At 51.4% G+C, this 17,485-nt stretch overlaps 1 protein-coding gene across 1 annotated transcript in view; it reads right to left on the bottom strand.

Annotated features, from left to right (window-relative positions):
• The window catches only part of Adcy5 (adenylate cyclase 5), a 146,521-nt gene that overhangs the window by 1,152 nt on the left and 127,884 nt on the right, over positions 1-17,485 (bottom strand). Inside the window, exons 12-20 of the mRNA XM_032900156.1 lie at positions 16,371-16,458; positions 12,533-12,649; positions 11,997-12,161; positions 10,533-10,708; positions 9,189-9,218; positions 8,176-8,308; positions 3,995-4,258; positions 2,995-3,199; positions 406-530 (exon numbers count right to left, since the gene is read on the bottom strand). Coding sequence (XP_032756047.1) covers positions 406-530; positions 2,995-3,199; positions 3,995-4,258; positions 8,176-8,308; positions 9,189-9,218; positions 10,533-10,708; positions 11,997-12,161; positions 12,533-12,649; positions 16,371-16,458 — 1,303 coding nt within the window. The remainder of the gene's footprint in view (positions 1-405; positions 531-2,994; positions 3,200-3,994; positions 4,259-8,175; positions 8,309-9,188; positions 9,219-10,532; positions 10,709-11,996; positions 12,162-12,532; positions 12,650-16,370; positions 16,459-17,485) is intronic.

Raw genomic sequence — 17,485 nt, 5'->3', positions numbered from 1 at the left:
AAGCAGTGTAATACATCAAAAACACCTTTGAAATGATACAGGCCAGGAGAACTGCAAGTCCCACTGGGTTAAGACTTGCTCCCTGCAGCTGTCTGCATTCTCCTGTACCGCTGGATTGATGAGGCCCAGGCGTCTCATTAGCATTCCTAGTGAGGCCTGCCCCACCAATTCCCTCTAGGCCCGCAGAGTTCTGCACGGGCTACGGGCTCTGTCCAAGGTACTGAAGGGTTGACCCAACTCTTTGTGCCAAAACTTTGAGATGTCTGTCCTGTCTACCGCTTCGCCCTTGAATCTGAAAAGGAATTTTAACCATGAACTCTGTGTGGTCTGCAGTGAAAACCTAGCACCAGGGCAACAGAGGCCCTTCACATGAATGGCATGAATGGTAGCTGTGTTTGCACTTACCTGGATGCGGTCAGGCACCCCAGTGCTGTCCATACGGCTGGCCACATTTACTGTATTGCCCCAGATGTCATACTGAGGCTTGCGAGCCCCAATGACCCCAGCCACTACAGGTCCAATGTTAAGCCCTGTGTAGACAGAAATTGGCCATACTCATCAGCTTGAGACACACATACCTTGCTTGTTATTGCCAGCACCCACCTTTTGGCACATTGTGGATGCTCCTGATTCCTGCTGGACTGAGGCTAAGCTTAATCCCTGAGAGTCATACTTTCCTGCACTATCCATTGTTCAAGAAAGCAAGGGTCTGTGCACACATCCACTGGTACTGTGTCCTTATCTCAACCCTTAAGACCCTTGCCATATGTACCCTCTTCAAGGTCTCCAGGGATGTCCAGCATAGCCCAATACCTTCCCCCTTTTTTACATCTATTTTACTCATGTATCTGTGTGCGTGTGTGGTGCAAACACATGAGGGTGCCTGCAGAGACTGGATGAGGGAGGGCATCTCAGTGCTCTGGGGCTGTGTTAATGGTGGCTTGTTGGGCTTGGGTGCTGGAGATCAAACCTGGGTACTTTGTAAGTGCTCTTTAACCACTGAGCTATCTCCAGCTGCCCGATGCCTTGTCTTATCCTTCCCCCTTGATGACATATTTCAGCACCAACTCAGAGGACACTGCACTCAATCCATCTCTCTTCCTCACTCTTGAGACTTGATCCTACCCATTTCCTTGTCCCAGTCTTGCCTTTTTCCAAATCCTGTCACAGCACATGTAGTTTTTTAAGCCCACTTGCTATTTCTATGCTAGACTGACCACATCGCCAACCATGCTGAGCTCAGATTGCTTCTATTCCAGAGGCCATGCCACCAAGACTGCTTAGCTGCCTGCTGGTAGAGTCTGTCATTCCATTCCAGTCCAGTTGTTGAGACAGGTGTCCAGGAGAATACCAAGGACTCTAGCAGCGTGAGTGGAGCAACACCACATGAAACTAAGGGCAGAGTTAACACAGGCACAGGCTGCGTCTGTGAGCTACAGCAGACGCCTGGCCTCCCAACAGCCAGATCCAATCCACAAACCACTGTGCCCAGAGGGCAAAACAAGTAGCCTGTCCAGGGATAGCCCAATTCCCGACACTTGGGCCAGAACAAAATATCTCTTGGGGACATTAAGGATCACAATATTGGTTTTTAGTGATGTAATATTTCAGTCTAATGTGCTAATTTTGAGAATTGAAATGCCAGTATTTTTGTGAATTACTGTTACTGAAAAAAAAAGTCTGAATCATTTATGACTTGAGCCAGAGTCAGGGAGTTGATAATGCATAAAACTTTTGACTAGAACAAAGGCCTGCTCTCTCAGAAAACACTTTCCACTGCTGCAAACCTCAGGAGAAGAAAGACTGCCCTTGACTCCGTTCCCTTAGCAAAATGAACCACTCTTGTGATTGAGCCACGGCAAGGTGAGGGTAACTCTGTGCCTTGTGGACCAGGGCACTCAGAGCTGTGAGCTGGGGAGGAGTGGGGGTGGTGTGAACTCAAGGATGGGCGTTCGTTCTCTCTGCACTGTTCTTTCTTCTCCTGCAGATAAAATGGTTAGGAGGCAATAGGGCTCAGTAGTAAAGGGAGCTTGCCACTAAACCTGGCAACCCGAGCTCAATCTCCAGGACCTACATGGTGGGGCATGAGAGAACGGGATGCCTGGAAGTTGTCCTCTGACCTCTACATGCACACACACAAAAGAAGTGCCCTTTGCCAAAGATTGAGCCCAAAGGTATAACTCAAGTTGGTAGAGCATTTATTTGTCTGAAAAAACGTGAGACTCTGGGTTCAATCCTCAGTATGGAAACATACGAGATGCAGTCAAGTGAAGCCTGCCCCACCACACCCTCCCTGCTGCCTACCCAAGCGTGTGGACCCCAGCTTCAGAGTAGCTGCTTTGGGCTCACTGAAGACTCGGCGGTACTTTGCCCACTCACTCTAAGATTACCCTGCTTTAAGGGCTACAGAGATAAATAGCACTGACTGTTCTTCTAGAGTACCTGAGTTCAAGTCCCAGCGCCCCATTCACCATCCAGTTCACGACCATTTGTAACTCCAGTTTCAGGGATCTGACACCCTCTTCTAGATTCTGCAGACACCGGGCATGTGCTTGGTGCATAAACATATGTGACAGAACTCATACAAGAAATATTTTCAAAGATTATTCTGCTTTAAAAGCTAAACCATGCCATATACTGTAGTTAACATCCAAAATCCCAGCACCTGGGAGGCCGAGACTGGAAGGCTGTCAGGAGTTCCTGTCTCACAACACCAGAAAAAGCTGAAATAAAACCATCGTCAGTATTACCTGATGATTCTCATAAAGCATTCTGCTTTACTTATTTTGCTAACAAGAGTATCTGCTCAAAATGTTTTTAAAGGTACAATTACGTTAATATGCACAGTTTGTATAAAAAGTGTAGCAAGTATTAGCTTTTCATTTTTACTGAATGAGTCTGGAATAAGACTTGCTTTCTGCCATTAGACAGACAACGGATAGGGGTGGAGCATGGACGAGCCCCCCAAGCCCTTCTACCCCCACGCCCTCTCACCGATCTTCATCTGGAAGTTGTTGAAGGAGTGCTCATTGATGTACTTCATTTGGTCCATCAGCTTCATGGCGAAGTCTGCAAGAGCCTTGATGTGGGTCTTGCCTGCCTTGTCATAGGTGGAGTCGTTGAGGCCAGAGGCAGCCATGTAGGTGCTACCTATGGTCTTGATCTTCTCCAGCTGCCTGAACCGATCCTCACTGATGATCTAGACAGAAGGAGTTCAGACTGAAGTCACCACCCAACCAGGTCACTGAAGTTCACAGGAGGAAGCCCTGAAGTCTGGTTTTTCGAGACCCTCCTCACACAGCTGGGGCGACAATTTACAGTGAGGTGCCCAAGACTCCACCACACCACTCCATTAGACCTGGCCTATGGCCTACAGACTTATCCCTCCACCAAGAGCCCTGGAGGACAAGGTCACTAATCACCATTGGGTCTCATGCTCTTAACAAGGGAGTCTCACGTTCCTCCACCCATGAAAATCTCCCCAGCTTTATCTCGTAAGTCACCGTTTTTCTTTCCTGGGGTTTCTGGAAGGCTCGGAGACACCTCCACCCAATTCTGGTCATTTGGATGCCCTAGGGCAGCAGAACTTGAAGTACTGCATGTTCATCCCTCTGGGTGGTACCCTACTCCTGACATGATGAAGCCTTCCCTGTTGGCCCCCACACACTGGGTACTCAGCGAGGGTTGAACTAAGGGATACATGAAAGAATGGCTTATTTTCCTGCCTGCCTTCTTCCTTTGCTAGGCTCTTCCTGCTCTCAAAGCCCTTGACAGATTTGGGGCCACAGTGGCTCAAGTTCAAAGAGCGGGCAAAAAATGCTAGCTCCCACGTGTCAGCCCAGTGACCTTAGGCAGGACTCTTAAGGTGTGAGGTCTCAGTCATTTCATTGTAATTGGAGCCAAGAGCCATGGGAAATAGCCAGGCTCCTGCCATCAGAGCCTCTGGCAGATGGTGAAAGGGGACAGGAGGGACATGTAGGGGCCCCAAGAGCACCTCATCAAAGTCTGCGATGATCTCATTGAGTAGCCGTAGGCACTCAACGCCCTCATTGTTGGCCTCTAGCTCCACGTAGAATTCAGAGAAGTTGGCGATGGAGGCAAACATGACAGCCACGCACTCGCAGGATTGGTAGTACAGCTCATCATTGCGCCGCTCCCGGGCCAGGAAGTGGGCAGCCACATCCTTGGGCAGAATGTTGTGCAGCAAGCGTCGGTTGTAGGCCTGCAGCTCCTCCATCTCCTCCTTCTCTTCTGTGGCCTGGCGACAGGAGACCCAGTGAGAGGAGACCGAAATGCCCAGGCACTCGGGGTGCCAGCTGCCCCCCTCACAGCTGTCTGCCTCCACACATTCTCCAAACAACATGCCTGACCCTGGGAAGAGACAATCCCACTGCCTCTGGCAAACAACACACATGGAGGAAGGAAGTAAAGAGGCAACGCAGGTCTCCCCTAGACAAACTGGCAGCTGAGAAGAGCGGCGATCCAAATCCACACCCCCAAACAGCCTCTACCACACCCTAACCCTGCATTTCCTCAAGAGTAGGAAATGCAATCAGAAAGGCAGCTTTTCTAGAACAAGTCTACTGGATGGAGCCCTTGGGAGCTTGGCCTAGGTCCTGCCGTGTCTGCTTCCCATCGGGGGGACTTGTTTGGGGGCTGGCCAAAGCTAGCAGGAACGACATCAGCCAAGGTGAGGAGGGCATGTCACCTCACTGAGTTGAGTTCCCCAGTTTGGGTTGTGGGTCTGCAGATGGAGTTTGTGGCCACTTAACTTCCAGTACTGAGCTCTTGCATGAGGGTGGGCAATGGTGACCCACATGAGGCTGAAGTGGAGAGGCAGCTCTGCACAGTGGTGTGGTAAGGAGCCACTTAACCAGAGTGGCATAATAAGATTACAGAATGGAGTCAGCTGGATCCTCCACTCTTGACGGCAAAGTTGTCCCCTTCTTGGGAATGACTATGTGGGCTGGCAGGCAGAGAAAATATCGCTAGCAGGAATTGTTTATAAGACCCAGCCAGTGTCTAGCAAGAGCTAGCAGGCCTTCCCAATGCTGCAGGATCTGATCCCAGATGGAATGGACAGTCCCAAGGCAAAAGGCCCGGGAACGCCAGGTAAGAGATCTCCTCTCCACAGCTGGGTAACTCTTAGAACCACCGGGGTTGTGGTTGGGAGACTTCAGGTTACACTAAGACCTGGGGACCTCTGCACACCTCCAACCCTGAGCAGCCAGGTAAGTCCAGTGGTGTGCACCAGGTCCCTGCCTAGCCTTCAGCCTGATGACTGAGTCTGTCCCTGGGAATAGAGCCACCTACACTTGCCTCTGAGCCCGTTCTCAGCACATGCCCCACGTGCAGGGCTGCAGACTGGTGCAAAGGCACAGGGAAAGGTGGGGAGTGACAATTCTTTGCAAGGCCTGCTTACACGTTTCTATCGTTATTTATTTGCTGGCTCTTGTCCTGCCAGCTCCCTCAAAGCCCAGAAGTACAGGGGACAGAAAGACTTGTCAGTGTCATAAGCTGGTCAGCTTCAGGGAAAGAAGCAGACATGGGCTGGGGACAGGGACAAGCCATCTACTCACACAAGCAGGGGACCCTGGAATCAATGCTCAGGCCACAGCCCTCAGAAAGCCGAGGAAACAAAGTGACCACTCTGTGGAGGGCAGAGAGAAGCTGGTGACAGGGGACTGAGGGACTGAGGGGAAGGACAGAAAGGGGATCTTGAGAAGGGGGCTAATACTCCAAACTCATCAGTCACTAGGAAAGATAAGGGGAGGTGGGTTTTTTGCTGCTAGGGTACTACTGCCAAGCACAGTCAGGAGTGTGAAAGGAGCCAGAGGCATTAGATTAAAGAGAAAGTTCTGGAAGGGGCTCATTTAAAAATTGTAAACAACTGAAGTGGTGTAGACACATCAATACGTATGCACGTAATGTGTCTGTGTCCATATCCACTGATACGCATCTCCTAGCTGCATCCGCAGACACCCGGATGAGCCCTGCAGTGCTCAGATCTCAGTTTCTAAACACGATTCTCTACTTACGGAGAGCCAGAGATCCTTGAAGGGGTCAGAGCCCTGGCCTAGAGTCAGGAAAGGTGCCAGTAACCTAGGTGCCATTTTGCTGGGCTCGGAATGCTCAAAGAATGGTGGAGGTGTACTCAGTGATGGCTGCTGGCTTGACGAGATGTGTGCGAGCCAAACCCGCGGTGATGTGAGTGCGGAAATAAATAGCAAGGGCAGGTCATCACCCACGGCTTCGGGACTGAACGGGTGACGATGTGGAAGAGCAAGCAAAGAAGCAGACTAAGGGCCAGGGACGACTCCTTACAGGATAACACAGCCATCTGAGAAGGCCAGACAGACAGGGACCACCACAGCTGACAGCCCTCTTTGGCAGGTGGGGACTGTTTGAGAACACTCCTGTCGTGTAGCCCTGGCTGGTTTGGTACTTGCTATATAGACTAGGCTGGCCTCAAACCTGCAGCATCCCTTCTGTTTCTGCCTCCCAAGAACTGGAACTGCAGGCATGTGCCACCATGCCAAGCTACTGACAGGCGTCTTCATGTGAAAGACACAGGAAATAACCAGTGGGTGCAGAGGCTGGAAGTGAGGGGTTAATAAGGACCAGAAAACTGCTGTGGCATCTTATTAATAGGCATATGTAGGGGAGAAGCTTGGCCAAGGACAATTCCTGCAAGTGATCAGAGTCAACACCATGGCAGGACGAGGGCGGGAGGGAGGCAGAATTGCTCGGGTGACATGCCCAGCGTCTCTTCCAGAAAAGCATGACCCACATCAGCACATGGACGAACAAGATCTTTACAGCTAGCTAGGACGCTAAGATGAGGAAAGCCAGGGTGCCATGGTGAGTTCTGGTAGGGAGAGTGCAGGGAGCTCTGCAGGGCAGTGTGTGAAAGACAGACACTGGAGTATCCAAAGCCGATGCCTGCCAGAAAGCATATGTGGGTGGGATGGAGCATGAATCCGAAGTAGAGGGAGGGGCCTGCTGGATCTCGTCGTGTAGTTCTTGCAGATCTGCAGGCTAAAGATTGCCTTTTAAAACTTGCCCAGGACTGGAGAGAGAACTCGGTCCTAAACTGTTTACCTTGTAACTACAATGACTTGAGTTTGTTCCCCAGACCCCATGGTTTTATTGTTGTTTGGTTGATTAGTTGTTTTTAAAGCCAAGATGGTGGATTAGCTTTTAATCCTAGTACCTGAGAGGTGAAGGTAAGTGGATCTCTGAGGCTCACTGGTCCTCATGCGTTCACAGACACCCGTGTACAAACTCTCATAACACACACACATACACGCACCAAACGAGCCAAAAAATCAAAGATCCTAAAGACATGAAGTGACACTGAGTGTGGCAAGGAGGATCTCAAAGGGAAAAATACTCTGCTGTTCCTGTGGTCAGGTGGGACAGAGTGGAAGGGCCCTGTGGTGACAAAGGAGCTTGAAATGGTTTGAGTTTATGCAGGGCCTCAGGCCAATGGAACAGAAGCCCTGTCCCTGTCTCCAGCAGAAGTCCTTCCAGTCTGGGAGGGTTAGACCTGATAGAGCTGGGAGGCCTCCGCTCTCATAGGACCATGGCTTTCTATCCCTTCTAGACCCCAGGCTTTCACCCTGGCTGGAGTTGAGAGCACCCAGCAGAGGCTAGCAGCAGGCTAACTCTTCTTGAAGCCTTCGAGACACAGCCAGGGTACACAGTGGCAACCATCTTAGGAGAAGCACCCTGGAGACCCATAGAGGAAGATAGAAATGGAAGAACATGGGCTCTACGTCCCACAGAGTCCGGTCTAGCCTGGGGGCTTCCTCAGAGAAGAAGGAGGGCCACAAGTGGTACCTCAGCTCACCAACAGCTAGGACTTTAGGAGGGACATTCCCCAGGGAAAGCAGAGAGCCATACTCCTGAGTCTCCTAACCTCAGACCTGACAGCCAGATCCCATAGAGTACACCTTCAGAAGAAACACGATGGCCACCTGCATGCAGCCCCCAACCGGCAATCTGACAAGGAGGGAGTGGCTGGAACCAAAGGTCTAGGCAGCCAACCTGGAGGTCCGCTTTCTCCAGTAGGTTTTCTTTAGTGCCTCCTCCTGGCACTGGGCAGCAGTGAGATAAGTGCTGTGAGGTTTGCTATGTTCCCCTACAGCACAGCTCTAGTTCAGGGCCACTCACCTGCAGTTTCCAGAGGAAGTCAAGGCGAGCAGTGGATTCCACCTGCTGAGCATGCAGATACAGAGCCAGCACGAAGACAGAGATGATGATGGGCGTCACCACCTTCAGCGCCACCTTGGTCGCATGCTCAGGGCTGTCAGTGAAGAGGCAAGCAGGCTTGAGCTCACCCTGGTACTCAGTGGACTCCAAAGCCTCCAGGCCTTCTTCCCCCAACTACAGCTCCCGCCTCCCCCTGCACAAGCTGCTTGAGGCACTTTCTGCAGGAAGCCTTTCAGCACTGGGGGCAGTGGTTTTCCTACCCTGGTGCCTTACATTCTTGCCACTGGGTGAGCCCATCTGGTCACCTTAGGTTGTGAACTCAGCTTTCCTATAGCTGCAGTAGTTCAGAGTCAAGGTAACCAGGCCAACCTAATGACCCTGTCTCTGGGTACTGCTGAGATGGGTGATGCCCCCATTTCCAGACACTGGGACAGAGAAAGTTGCTATACAGTGTGCTCCATGAGGCACCTGGCATAGTGGAGCTGTCACTGCACAGCCATTCCTGTTAATTGGATACATGCTCATAGAAAACACTCCTTCCACACCTGCCTCTTAAACAGCACAAAGCCCAAGCACCGAATGCTGGGGCTGACTCCTGACCCACACTCTTGCAGGGCTAGCCTCAGAGCCTGTGATTGAAGGGAAGCAGACTCCAACCCTGTCTCTGTGCCCAGAGGAGTGAGCTCAGAGCTTAGAAAGAATGGAGGCTAAATGCTTTAAAGCAATCGTGGGGTTAATCTTAAGCCCAATGACACTGCCATGGAGCCTTCAGATCACCCTCAAGTATGGAAGTCAGACAGTCCAGGGACTAAGTACTGCCCCTGCTGCCCCTGGAGGGAAGGCATCTTCACCTGTTCCTGCCACCCTCACCACTCACCTTGTCACAAGGCCCCTCCTACCTGGGAAGAGTAGCTACCTACGTATTTTATTTGCCAAGGGGAAGATGGGGCCCCATCACAGAAGGGTCCACTCACCACTGGGAGGTCCCGTTGTTGCTGAAGTCTCTGTGAAGAAAAGTTGGGGTAGCTGCTCAGCCTGCAGGTACCCCTGCCTCCCAGCCTTTGCTGTATCCCTAAAGCTCTGTTCTACTGCCTAGCTACTGCTGTGCCCAGCCGTCCTCATCCAAGGGCACTGTGAACAGTAAGGCCTGCAGAAATGCATCTGGTCACGCTGACCCAGGCTGCTCAGTCCTTAGCCCCTGTCTGCTCCCCTCATAGCTACCTGTCCATCTCTGCCCTGTGCTGCAATCCTGGAGGAGTGGAGGGGAACCCTGCATCTGTACCATCCCAGATGACAACTGCTGGCCACATGTGGCCTTGAAATGAGGGGAGAGCAAGTTACAAGAGACTGTGCATGTAAATGTACTACAAATGTATTGGGGGAAAAGGTAAAATAGTTTCACAGTGATTAACAATTGATTTATGTTCAATAGACCGTATTTTGGATGTAGTGGCTATACACAATTGTTACTAAAATTAATTGCACCTTTGGTCTGAGGTGTTGCTCTGTGGTACAGCACTTGTCTAATACAAACAGGTTTCAATCTCCAACACCTTAATAAAAAGTTACCATACTTTTTTGCCTCTTAGATTATAGCTACTAAAAAATGTGAAATTATACACATGGCTTGTGTTATCTATCTACTGTACAGTACTGTCAGAGCCAAACTAGGGTCTCTCGACACAAACGCCTCCCTCCACTGCTTACCCCCACTGTCAGCAGTGGGAGAGAAGAGGCTGGGGGCGGGGGAGAAAGCAGCCAAGAGGTTGGCTCGCAGGCAGGTGGAGGCAGAAGGATTAGGAGTGCAGAGCCAGCTCCAAGTGCCTATTCCTGATGGGAGTGCCTTCCTGTCACCTGCATACCACCACCAGATTCTGGTTTGAAGGTGACGTCTAGCCTTAACCTTCTCAAGTGTTGCCCTTGTCACAAGAGTTGCCTGTTCTGGTTGTCCTTTCCTGGTTCTGGATCTGCTCATCCCAGGCCCCCAGTAAATGTATGAACACGTGAGTAGGTGAACTAAAGATGAACTAAAGAATTCTTGCCTTCCTCAGCCCCAAGCCTGAGGGGAGCACTGATCAGCAACTAGAAACAGGAAGGCAGGGGGGCCTGGTCACCTGCCATAACCCCAACATGAGAAGGGCAGAAAGGAAGAAACAAGACCCTAGGACCCTGCGTGCTCTGCTCCAGTAACCAGGCCAAGGGAGACGGAAGACATTTTCCTTGTGTTTCCCTGTGCTGCTGGGACCCAGGCTCCTGCCACCCCAGCCACCCCGGATTCTTCCCAGACCCCAAGGGGGAGCAAAGAAAGTGATACATACATGGCATTGGCGGTGACCAGAAGGTCAGCGTTGTCAAAGAGTGTGACGCCGGGCACCTCTACAATGAGCACGTAGATGAGCTCGATGGCCAGCATGAGCACCAGCTTCCCGATGCAGCTGATCTGCAGGAACACGGAGCAGGCCAGCAGGCTGAGCAGCACGCTGTAGGTGAAGTACTGCAGAGAGAGGGGGCCAGGTTGGATCCCCGCCCTACCCCTGTCATCACCTGACCTGGGCTGGGGTGGGCTGGGGGTGGGGGGAACATGGCTTGGGAATGTTCCTGCTGATGGTAGCCAGCCAGGAGGTGAGAGGAATTGTCAGCAGCCGGGCTAGGAAGCTTCTGGAGATGGACTCTTGGTGGAAACAGACCTGGAAGATGCTACAGGCCACCGCCATAGCTCCGAGCTCAGGCTGAGTCATCCTCTCTAGGCCTCAGTTTCCCCATCAGCAAAGCTTCCACTCATACATGTCCATCCATAGACACTGATGATGCTATGCCTGGCACCAGTGGTAACTGCAGGGAGCAATGGCCCCACCCCACCCTGAGCTACAGCTCTGACACTGATGGTTCTAAACCCGTAAGTGCTTTTAGAACTCACCAAGCGATGGTGGTGGGGTACACCTGAACTAGCCCACCTAACTGATGTGACAATAAGTGCCACCTTTACTCCACACTTCCCGTGACTACTCACACACGTGACTGCAGACACAGCACTGTTTTGGCAGCATAATAGGCTGACTCCTCTGGGTCTAAAGTCTGAAAGCTTCTGCAGCCCAAACACATTGATTGTAAGTCAGGTTTCCCAGGACAGACCCCGGGGGCCCTGTCCTATGACCTTGAAGTCTCTTCTGATCTCTGCTCCTCTGTCCTCTGCTGACTAAGGGACCTGACCAGCTGATCTTAGGGGCTGTCCTCTGTCCTTCATCTCCTGCTGCTAATTCCAGATATTCACCTCCATTCTTTGGTTCTTTCCATTGAGCACCATTATTTCTGAGTTTTCTCCACTCTCGCTGTTCCTACAACATCTCTGGGCTGTAGCCATATGTTAGTGACTAGCAGAGGCAGCCCCAGGCTTTGAAAGGACAACTGAGGTACTGTGAACGAGGTCTCTGGTGCTAAGATGGGTTTTCCAGAGCAACCTAAAGTCACCACCTGTACCTGAGAGAGGAGAAGGTAGGAGGCCATCCCCAGATAATCTAGTATCAGAGTCCCAGCTACACAGCCTGTAGAGGGAAGGTTTAGCATCCAGCCAGTACCTGGTTTAAGTACTGCCGGAACCTCAGCTATGTTGTGAACGCTGTCTTTGTAATAAGGAGCCTGCTTGGGTATGGGAGGGCCTGGGGGAAGGTGCCTCTATGACTACAACATTGCTTGGGACTGCCCAGAGCTGGGCAGATGAGGAGGGGCAGGAATATCTGTCCACCTCTCTTGCCATCCCCACACCCTGTCCCCATCTCTCAAACCTCTGGGAAGTTGCAGTTGGACTGGGGGCTGCCACAGAAGCCCTGCTCGTCGCCCAGGCTGTAGTTGAAGGCCGACTCCATCACATGACATGCGTTCACCTGGTTCACCGTGATGTTGTGCTCCTCTGCCAGGCAGCCCACCAGGTTCTTAGAGTTGCACATGAACTAGGGTAGAGAAGAAGGTATTGAGGCTGCTCAGCGCCTACAGGCCCAGCCCACCCTCTCTCAGGAGCAGCACTGTGCACACACCAGAAACAACAAAAGAGGCGCCTGAAAGGAGCTCTGCTCTGGCTACGGGGCTGGCACAACCATGCTCCTCCTAAAGGGGGGGCTGCTTTATTGGAGACATCCTGTGCTCCTCCTAGCCTGACAACAAGGAACTAAAAGCCTGGGAGAGATGCTAGTGAGCCCAGCCCAAGGTGGGACAGACATGGACTTCCAGGGAGATGCTCCCCAGGTATGCTTGTCAGCCATGGGGCCCCACTGGTTGGAGCCCACAGAACTGGGAGGCTCGGAGAGGCTATGGAGAGACCCACCATGTTGACAAAAGCCGAGAGGAACACCAGGGTGATGGTGAACACCCCGACCAGGGTGCTGTTCTTCTTGGATCGCACTATCTTCCTGGAGAGTGTCTGCAGGGGAGTAGGGAAGAGCTGGGGCAGGCAGGAAGGAAAGAAGGAAGAGACAAAGCAGAAATCAGTTAGGACCCTTCAGACAGACATGGAGCTCCGAGGACACACCCCGTTCCCTGGAATCACTCCCTGGACTTTCCTGAACCAGCCTCCATGCCCCCAGGGAAGTTGCACTTGGGTTAGGGACTGCAGTAGCCCCAAGAATTGCTCAGGCTGCTTTGATAAACACCTTGAAAAGCAACCTGGGGATAAAGGAGTATTTCACCTTACAGCTACAGCCCATCACTGAGGGAAGTGAGGGTGGGAACTCACTGAACGCAGTCACTGAGGCAGGAACTGAATCAGAGACCCTGGAGGAATGCTGTTTACAGGCTTGCTCTCCACGGACTCCTCAGCCTGCTTTCTCATACCATCCAGGACTAGCTAGCTGCCTGGGGCTGATACCCAGTGGGGTGGGTACTAATCAAGAAAACGCTCCACAGGTTGGCCCACAAATCATTCTGATGGAAGTGTTTGCTCAACTGTACTTGCTCTTCCCAGTTAATTAGCTTGTATCAGCTCAACAAGGCTCAGCTGCATGGCTGAGCGTTCCCGCTGGCCTCTGTATTCTGCTGGAAGACGCTGCCTTCTGCACGAAGCTATGCTGAAGCACTACATGAAAGGAGAACAATTGGAGTGCAGAAAAGGGGCTGACAACCTTTCCTCCTGGTAGGCTCAGGCCTGGGCTACTTCCTAAGACAATATGGCTACTACAGAGCCTGATTTAGCAGCTGGAGCCTGCACAGAAGGGAAGGGAAGGGAAGGGAAGGGAAGGGAAGGGAAGGGGCTGTGCCCAAGATAGGTGAGTAAGTGTGCGGTCACCGGAGGTGACAGAGATCTGGCTGGCATATCTCATGCAGGGTTCAGGGAAGGGATTTTGACCTTTGGAGGGTGACTGGGCTCCCACTGCTTGGGGCCCTCCACACTGAGATTCCCTGAGTCTGAGATCATGGAAAGGAACCTAGTATGGTTTTCTCCAAAAATAGCAGGAATCTCAAGGGCAGGCAAGAGGGCTACATGCTGATTTGCCCTCTCTAACGGTGGCAGCCAAAAGCAGATTTGGGGCCGTGGGGCTGTGAAAGCAGCTGATACACTGAGAAGTGGGGGCAGACCTGGGGCCTAGAACTCATTCAACCTTCCCAAGAAGTCTGGTTGTCTGTGTACAGCAGCAGGTGGGTAACAGGAAGATGATGTGACTCAAGGTCAGACAGAACCCTTCACACAGAGAAGGGAATTCTGGCACACGGGGAAGGTGGCCAATCGATCCATCCTGTCCTCAGGATCTTTTGGCAAAAAGGACAAAGGATGGACAAAGGGAGCTGAGCTGTTTGTGGGAGATGAGAAAGCTAATGAAATAAAGACACTGAACACACAGCTGCTTGGCCTTCTTTCACCAGAGCTGTGCCCAGAGAAACCACGGAGTTGTCATAGCAGAACACCAGAACCTCTCCAAAACTCTGGAAACAAGACCAGAGAAATTGACGCATTCTGGTAAAAGGAGAATGCTTCTCAAGGGAAAAGAGAGCAGCAGAACCCAGGCCAATCAGCTGCTGATCAATACCAGACAAGGGGAACGGTAACAGTGTTGGTCCCTCCAACCCCAGCCAGCCTTCCAGGGACTCACTGATAAATGGTCTGCCTTCATGGGAAGGGCAGTTAATATTCCCTGCTATCTATCCAACCAAAGGATAGCCTTTTACACCATTTTGTTAGGAGACAGGATCTCACGTAGCTCAGGCTAGCCTCAAACACACTATGTAACCAAGAATGGCTTTGAAGTCCTGACTCATTTACTTTCATCTGAGATTATGGGAACCCACTACCACACCTGACTATCTCTCACATACCTTCGTGTGACCTCAGTTTTTAGTGCACAACATAAACTAGGGAGGAAGAAGAATTAAGCGGAGAGAGTTCATAATGGAATCATTTCCCCCTGTTGGCTTCTTCTTTGCAGAGTGGGGACAAGAGAGGAAAAGATGGCTGGCCAGAGGGAAGGAAGGAAGGAGGCAGAAGGACCAAGGTGAAGATTCCTGTCTACCAAACTTCTGATCAACAACCTGAAATGGTGAGTTCTAGACTTGATGAGTTGAGCTTTCTCAACACAAGAGAAGAGGAGCTGAATTCACCTCCCAACAGCAGCAGCTCACAGGTAACTTTAGCTCCAGGGAATCTAGTGCCTGCTTCTGGCCTCTGAAGGCAGCCACATTCACATGCATGGGAATGTCAACCTAAAAGCCAAGCTTCCCCACCCCCAAGAATAAAGTCCCTTTGAAATTTAGAAAAAATAAACTTTAACAGTATTCTAGCTGTGGTGTGCTTTAAAATATTATTGTGGCTTTTTTTTTTTAAATCACTACATAGCTCAGACTAGTCTTGAATTCTATCCTCCTGCTGCAGTCTTCCAAGTGCTGGGATGACAGACTTGTGCCAGAATACTCTCTATTGTAATTTTTTTATTGTTGTAGCAAAAATACGACACATTTTGCTGTCTTAATGTGGCATTTGTTACAGGCACAGCATTGGGTGAGCATTACTGCTACCATTTCCAAAACTCTTTCATTGCTCTGAATGGAAACACATCGACCAGAAACTCCCATCCTGCCACCTTTAATCTACTTTTTGTCTTACAAGTTTGTCAATCACAGATAATTCCATATTTGAAATAATATACTATATGAATGGGGCCGCCTGGCTTCTTTCACTCAGCACTGTCTCCAAGGCTCAGTCACGATGTAGCATGTGACAGGACATGGCTCTGCCATGCACTCAAACACTAGTTTATCATGGTTACCTGCCATGTTTGTGACTTGTCGTCTGAAGATGGGCATCGAGTTGCCTCATTGTTATATGCATGGTTGAAGACAGTAAACTGTCTGCGAGGACCGAGCAAGCTGCGAGGCTTTGACAGCGACACAGCCAAAGCAGGAACTACTGACCAGAGGACCATCAGGGTCACAGCCTTGAAGGAGAGACAACGCCCACCCTTCAACATAGCAACGCACCCACCATCTTCTCGGGAAGACAGAACCACCTTTAACCCACACACACAACTCCTAAGGTCCCTACCAGATGCTCCACCAAGACTTTTGTCTGTGAGGCAACTAAGCAAATAGATTAGTGAAGGGCCCTGTTTGGAGAGTGGAGAGTCCTTGACTGTTCACTGATGGAGACAATAGGAAGGAAAGGGGACAGAAGCCCTGGGTCAACTACTCCTTAGAGATACAGCCTGGACAGGAAACTTGGAATGCCCAAGAGAAAACCAAGATAAAAGAGAACAGGAAGCCAGGCTCTTGGGCGTCGGCCTCGTGGCCATTCTAAAACTCTGCACCTCGATGGAGCCATATCCCTTATCTGCATACTCTAGACTCATCTCTAATCTCAGAGAAAGTCTCTTCTCCACGTGCACTCTCTACCGAATGCTCACTGACTGATCCCCTGTTTCAGGCTCTGGCTAGCAGCCCTCTTATCACACCTGACACTGAAGCAGCAATGACAATCTTGTCACAAAGACGAACAAGGGCTTAATGAGGCAGCCAATAGAACAGCCTGGTCTCCAGTTGGGCGTGAAGTCAGTTCCAGTTGTGGACCAGCACTGCGTACTCCTGTGTCCATCACCTGAGCCAAGTGTGGTGCTCAGGTCTCGGCAATGGCCCCTGCCACTGGGAGGAAGCCCTCTGGGCGGCATGTCAGGGAGACTCACCTTCACACAGGCGTAGATCACAGATATAAACACCACCAAGGCCAGTAGCAGGAAACACGACAGGTAGAAGCTCAGCATGAACAGGGAGCTGGGGGCGGGTGGGGGAGAAAAAGGGTGAGAAGGATCTGCATGCTGGCAGGAAGCCCAAGCCCCACTGCATCAGAGGAGTCCAGATCGCAGAGCTGTCTAACTGCTCCATCCTTCCCACTCTTCCCCAAGAAGATCTCATGCAGCGAAGGCCCATGCAGGACTGTGCTGCAATACAGCCCGCTCCTGTGCTTCCCACCCTCAGGCCACCTTCACAGGGGACCAGCCATCCATCCACAGGGAGCCGATGGAGAACTAGAGAACACTGGATCAACAGTTCGCCTTTTAGCTCTCCTCAGGAGTGCTTCGGGAAGCACAGGAGAACTGATCTTAAAAGTCACCTGTTAATAACGGGACCCAGGATGGACCTGATAGATGGCCATCCCATCAGCAGCCCAGACAAGTCCTCTTTGAGACAGTGTGATGTGTAGACCTAGCCCGTCTCCCTTTCCACTGTCAGAGCCTCTTTCCCACTCCTGCTCAGCCTTTGCTCTCGGATACTTAGGCGCTTCAACAAGGGAAACGCCCCAGCCTTGAGGAGAGAGCAGGGCAAGAAAGCCTCAGACAAACAAGTTGCAAGTGCTCTTCCTCCCAGAACCTGCCACTGCTCTCCTCAGGCCATAGCTTGTCCAGGTATAGCACACCCACAAGGCTGTATCGGGATACGGTGGCCTGGAGAGGCCAAGTGTTGTTGTCAGGTTGTGGGGGGCACCACCCACTTCCCAGGAGGGCTTGCTTGACAGCGCCTCTGCTTCTGGCTTCCAGGAAAGCAGTGCTCAACTGACTTCAACCAGAACAAGGGCAAATTTTTCAGAGGGAAAGCGAGAGACCCTGAAAGTGGCTATTAAGGCTTCCCCTAGAGGGCACACTTGGAACAACCTGGGTCAATCCCCTGACCACAGAGCTGTGGCCAGGCAGGAATGAAGCTGGCACGGCCCCGCCCCTAAGGCTTGCTGTGCTGCCCTGAAAGTAAAGTGGCAAAGGAGCCTGTGCAGACTGCGCAGACTGTGTAGACCTTGTCAACCACA

Source organism: Rattus rattus, chromosome 4, assembly GCF_011064425.1.
Source record: "Rattus rattus isolate New Zealand chromosome 4, Rrattus_CSIRO_v1, whole genome shotgun sequence".
Classification (NCBI taxonomy): Eukaryota; Metazoa; Chordata; class Mammalia; order Rodentia; family Muridae; genus Rattus; species Rattus rattus.
This window is presented reverse-complemented; position numbering and strand designations above follow the sequence as displayed.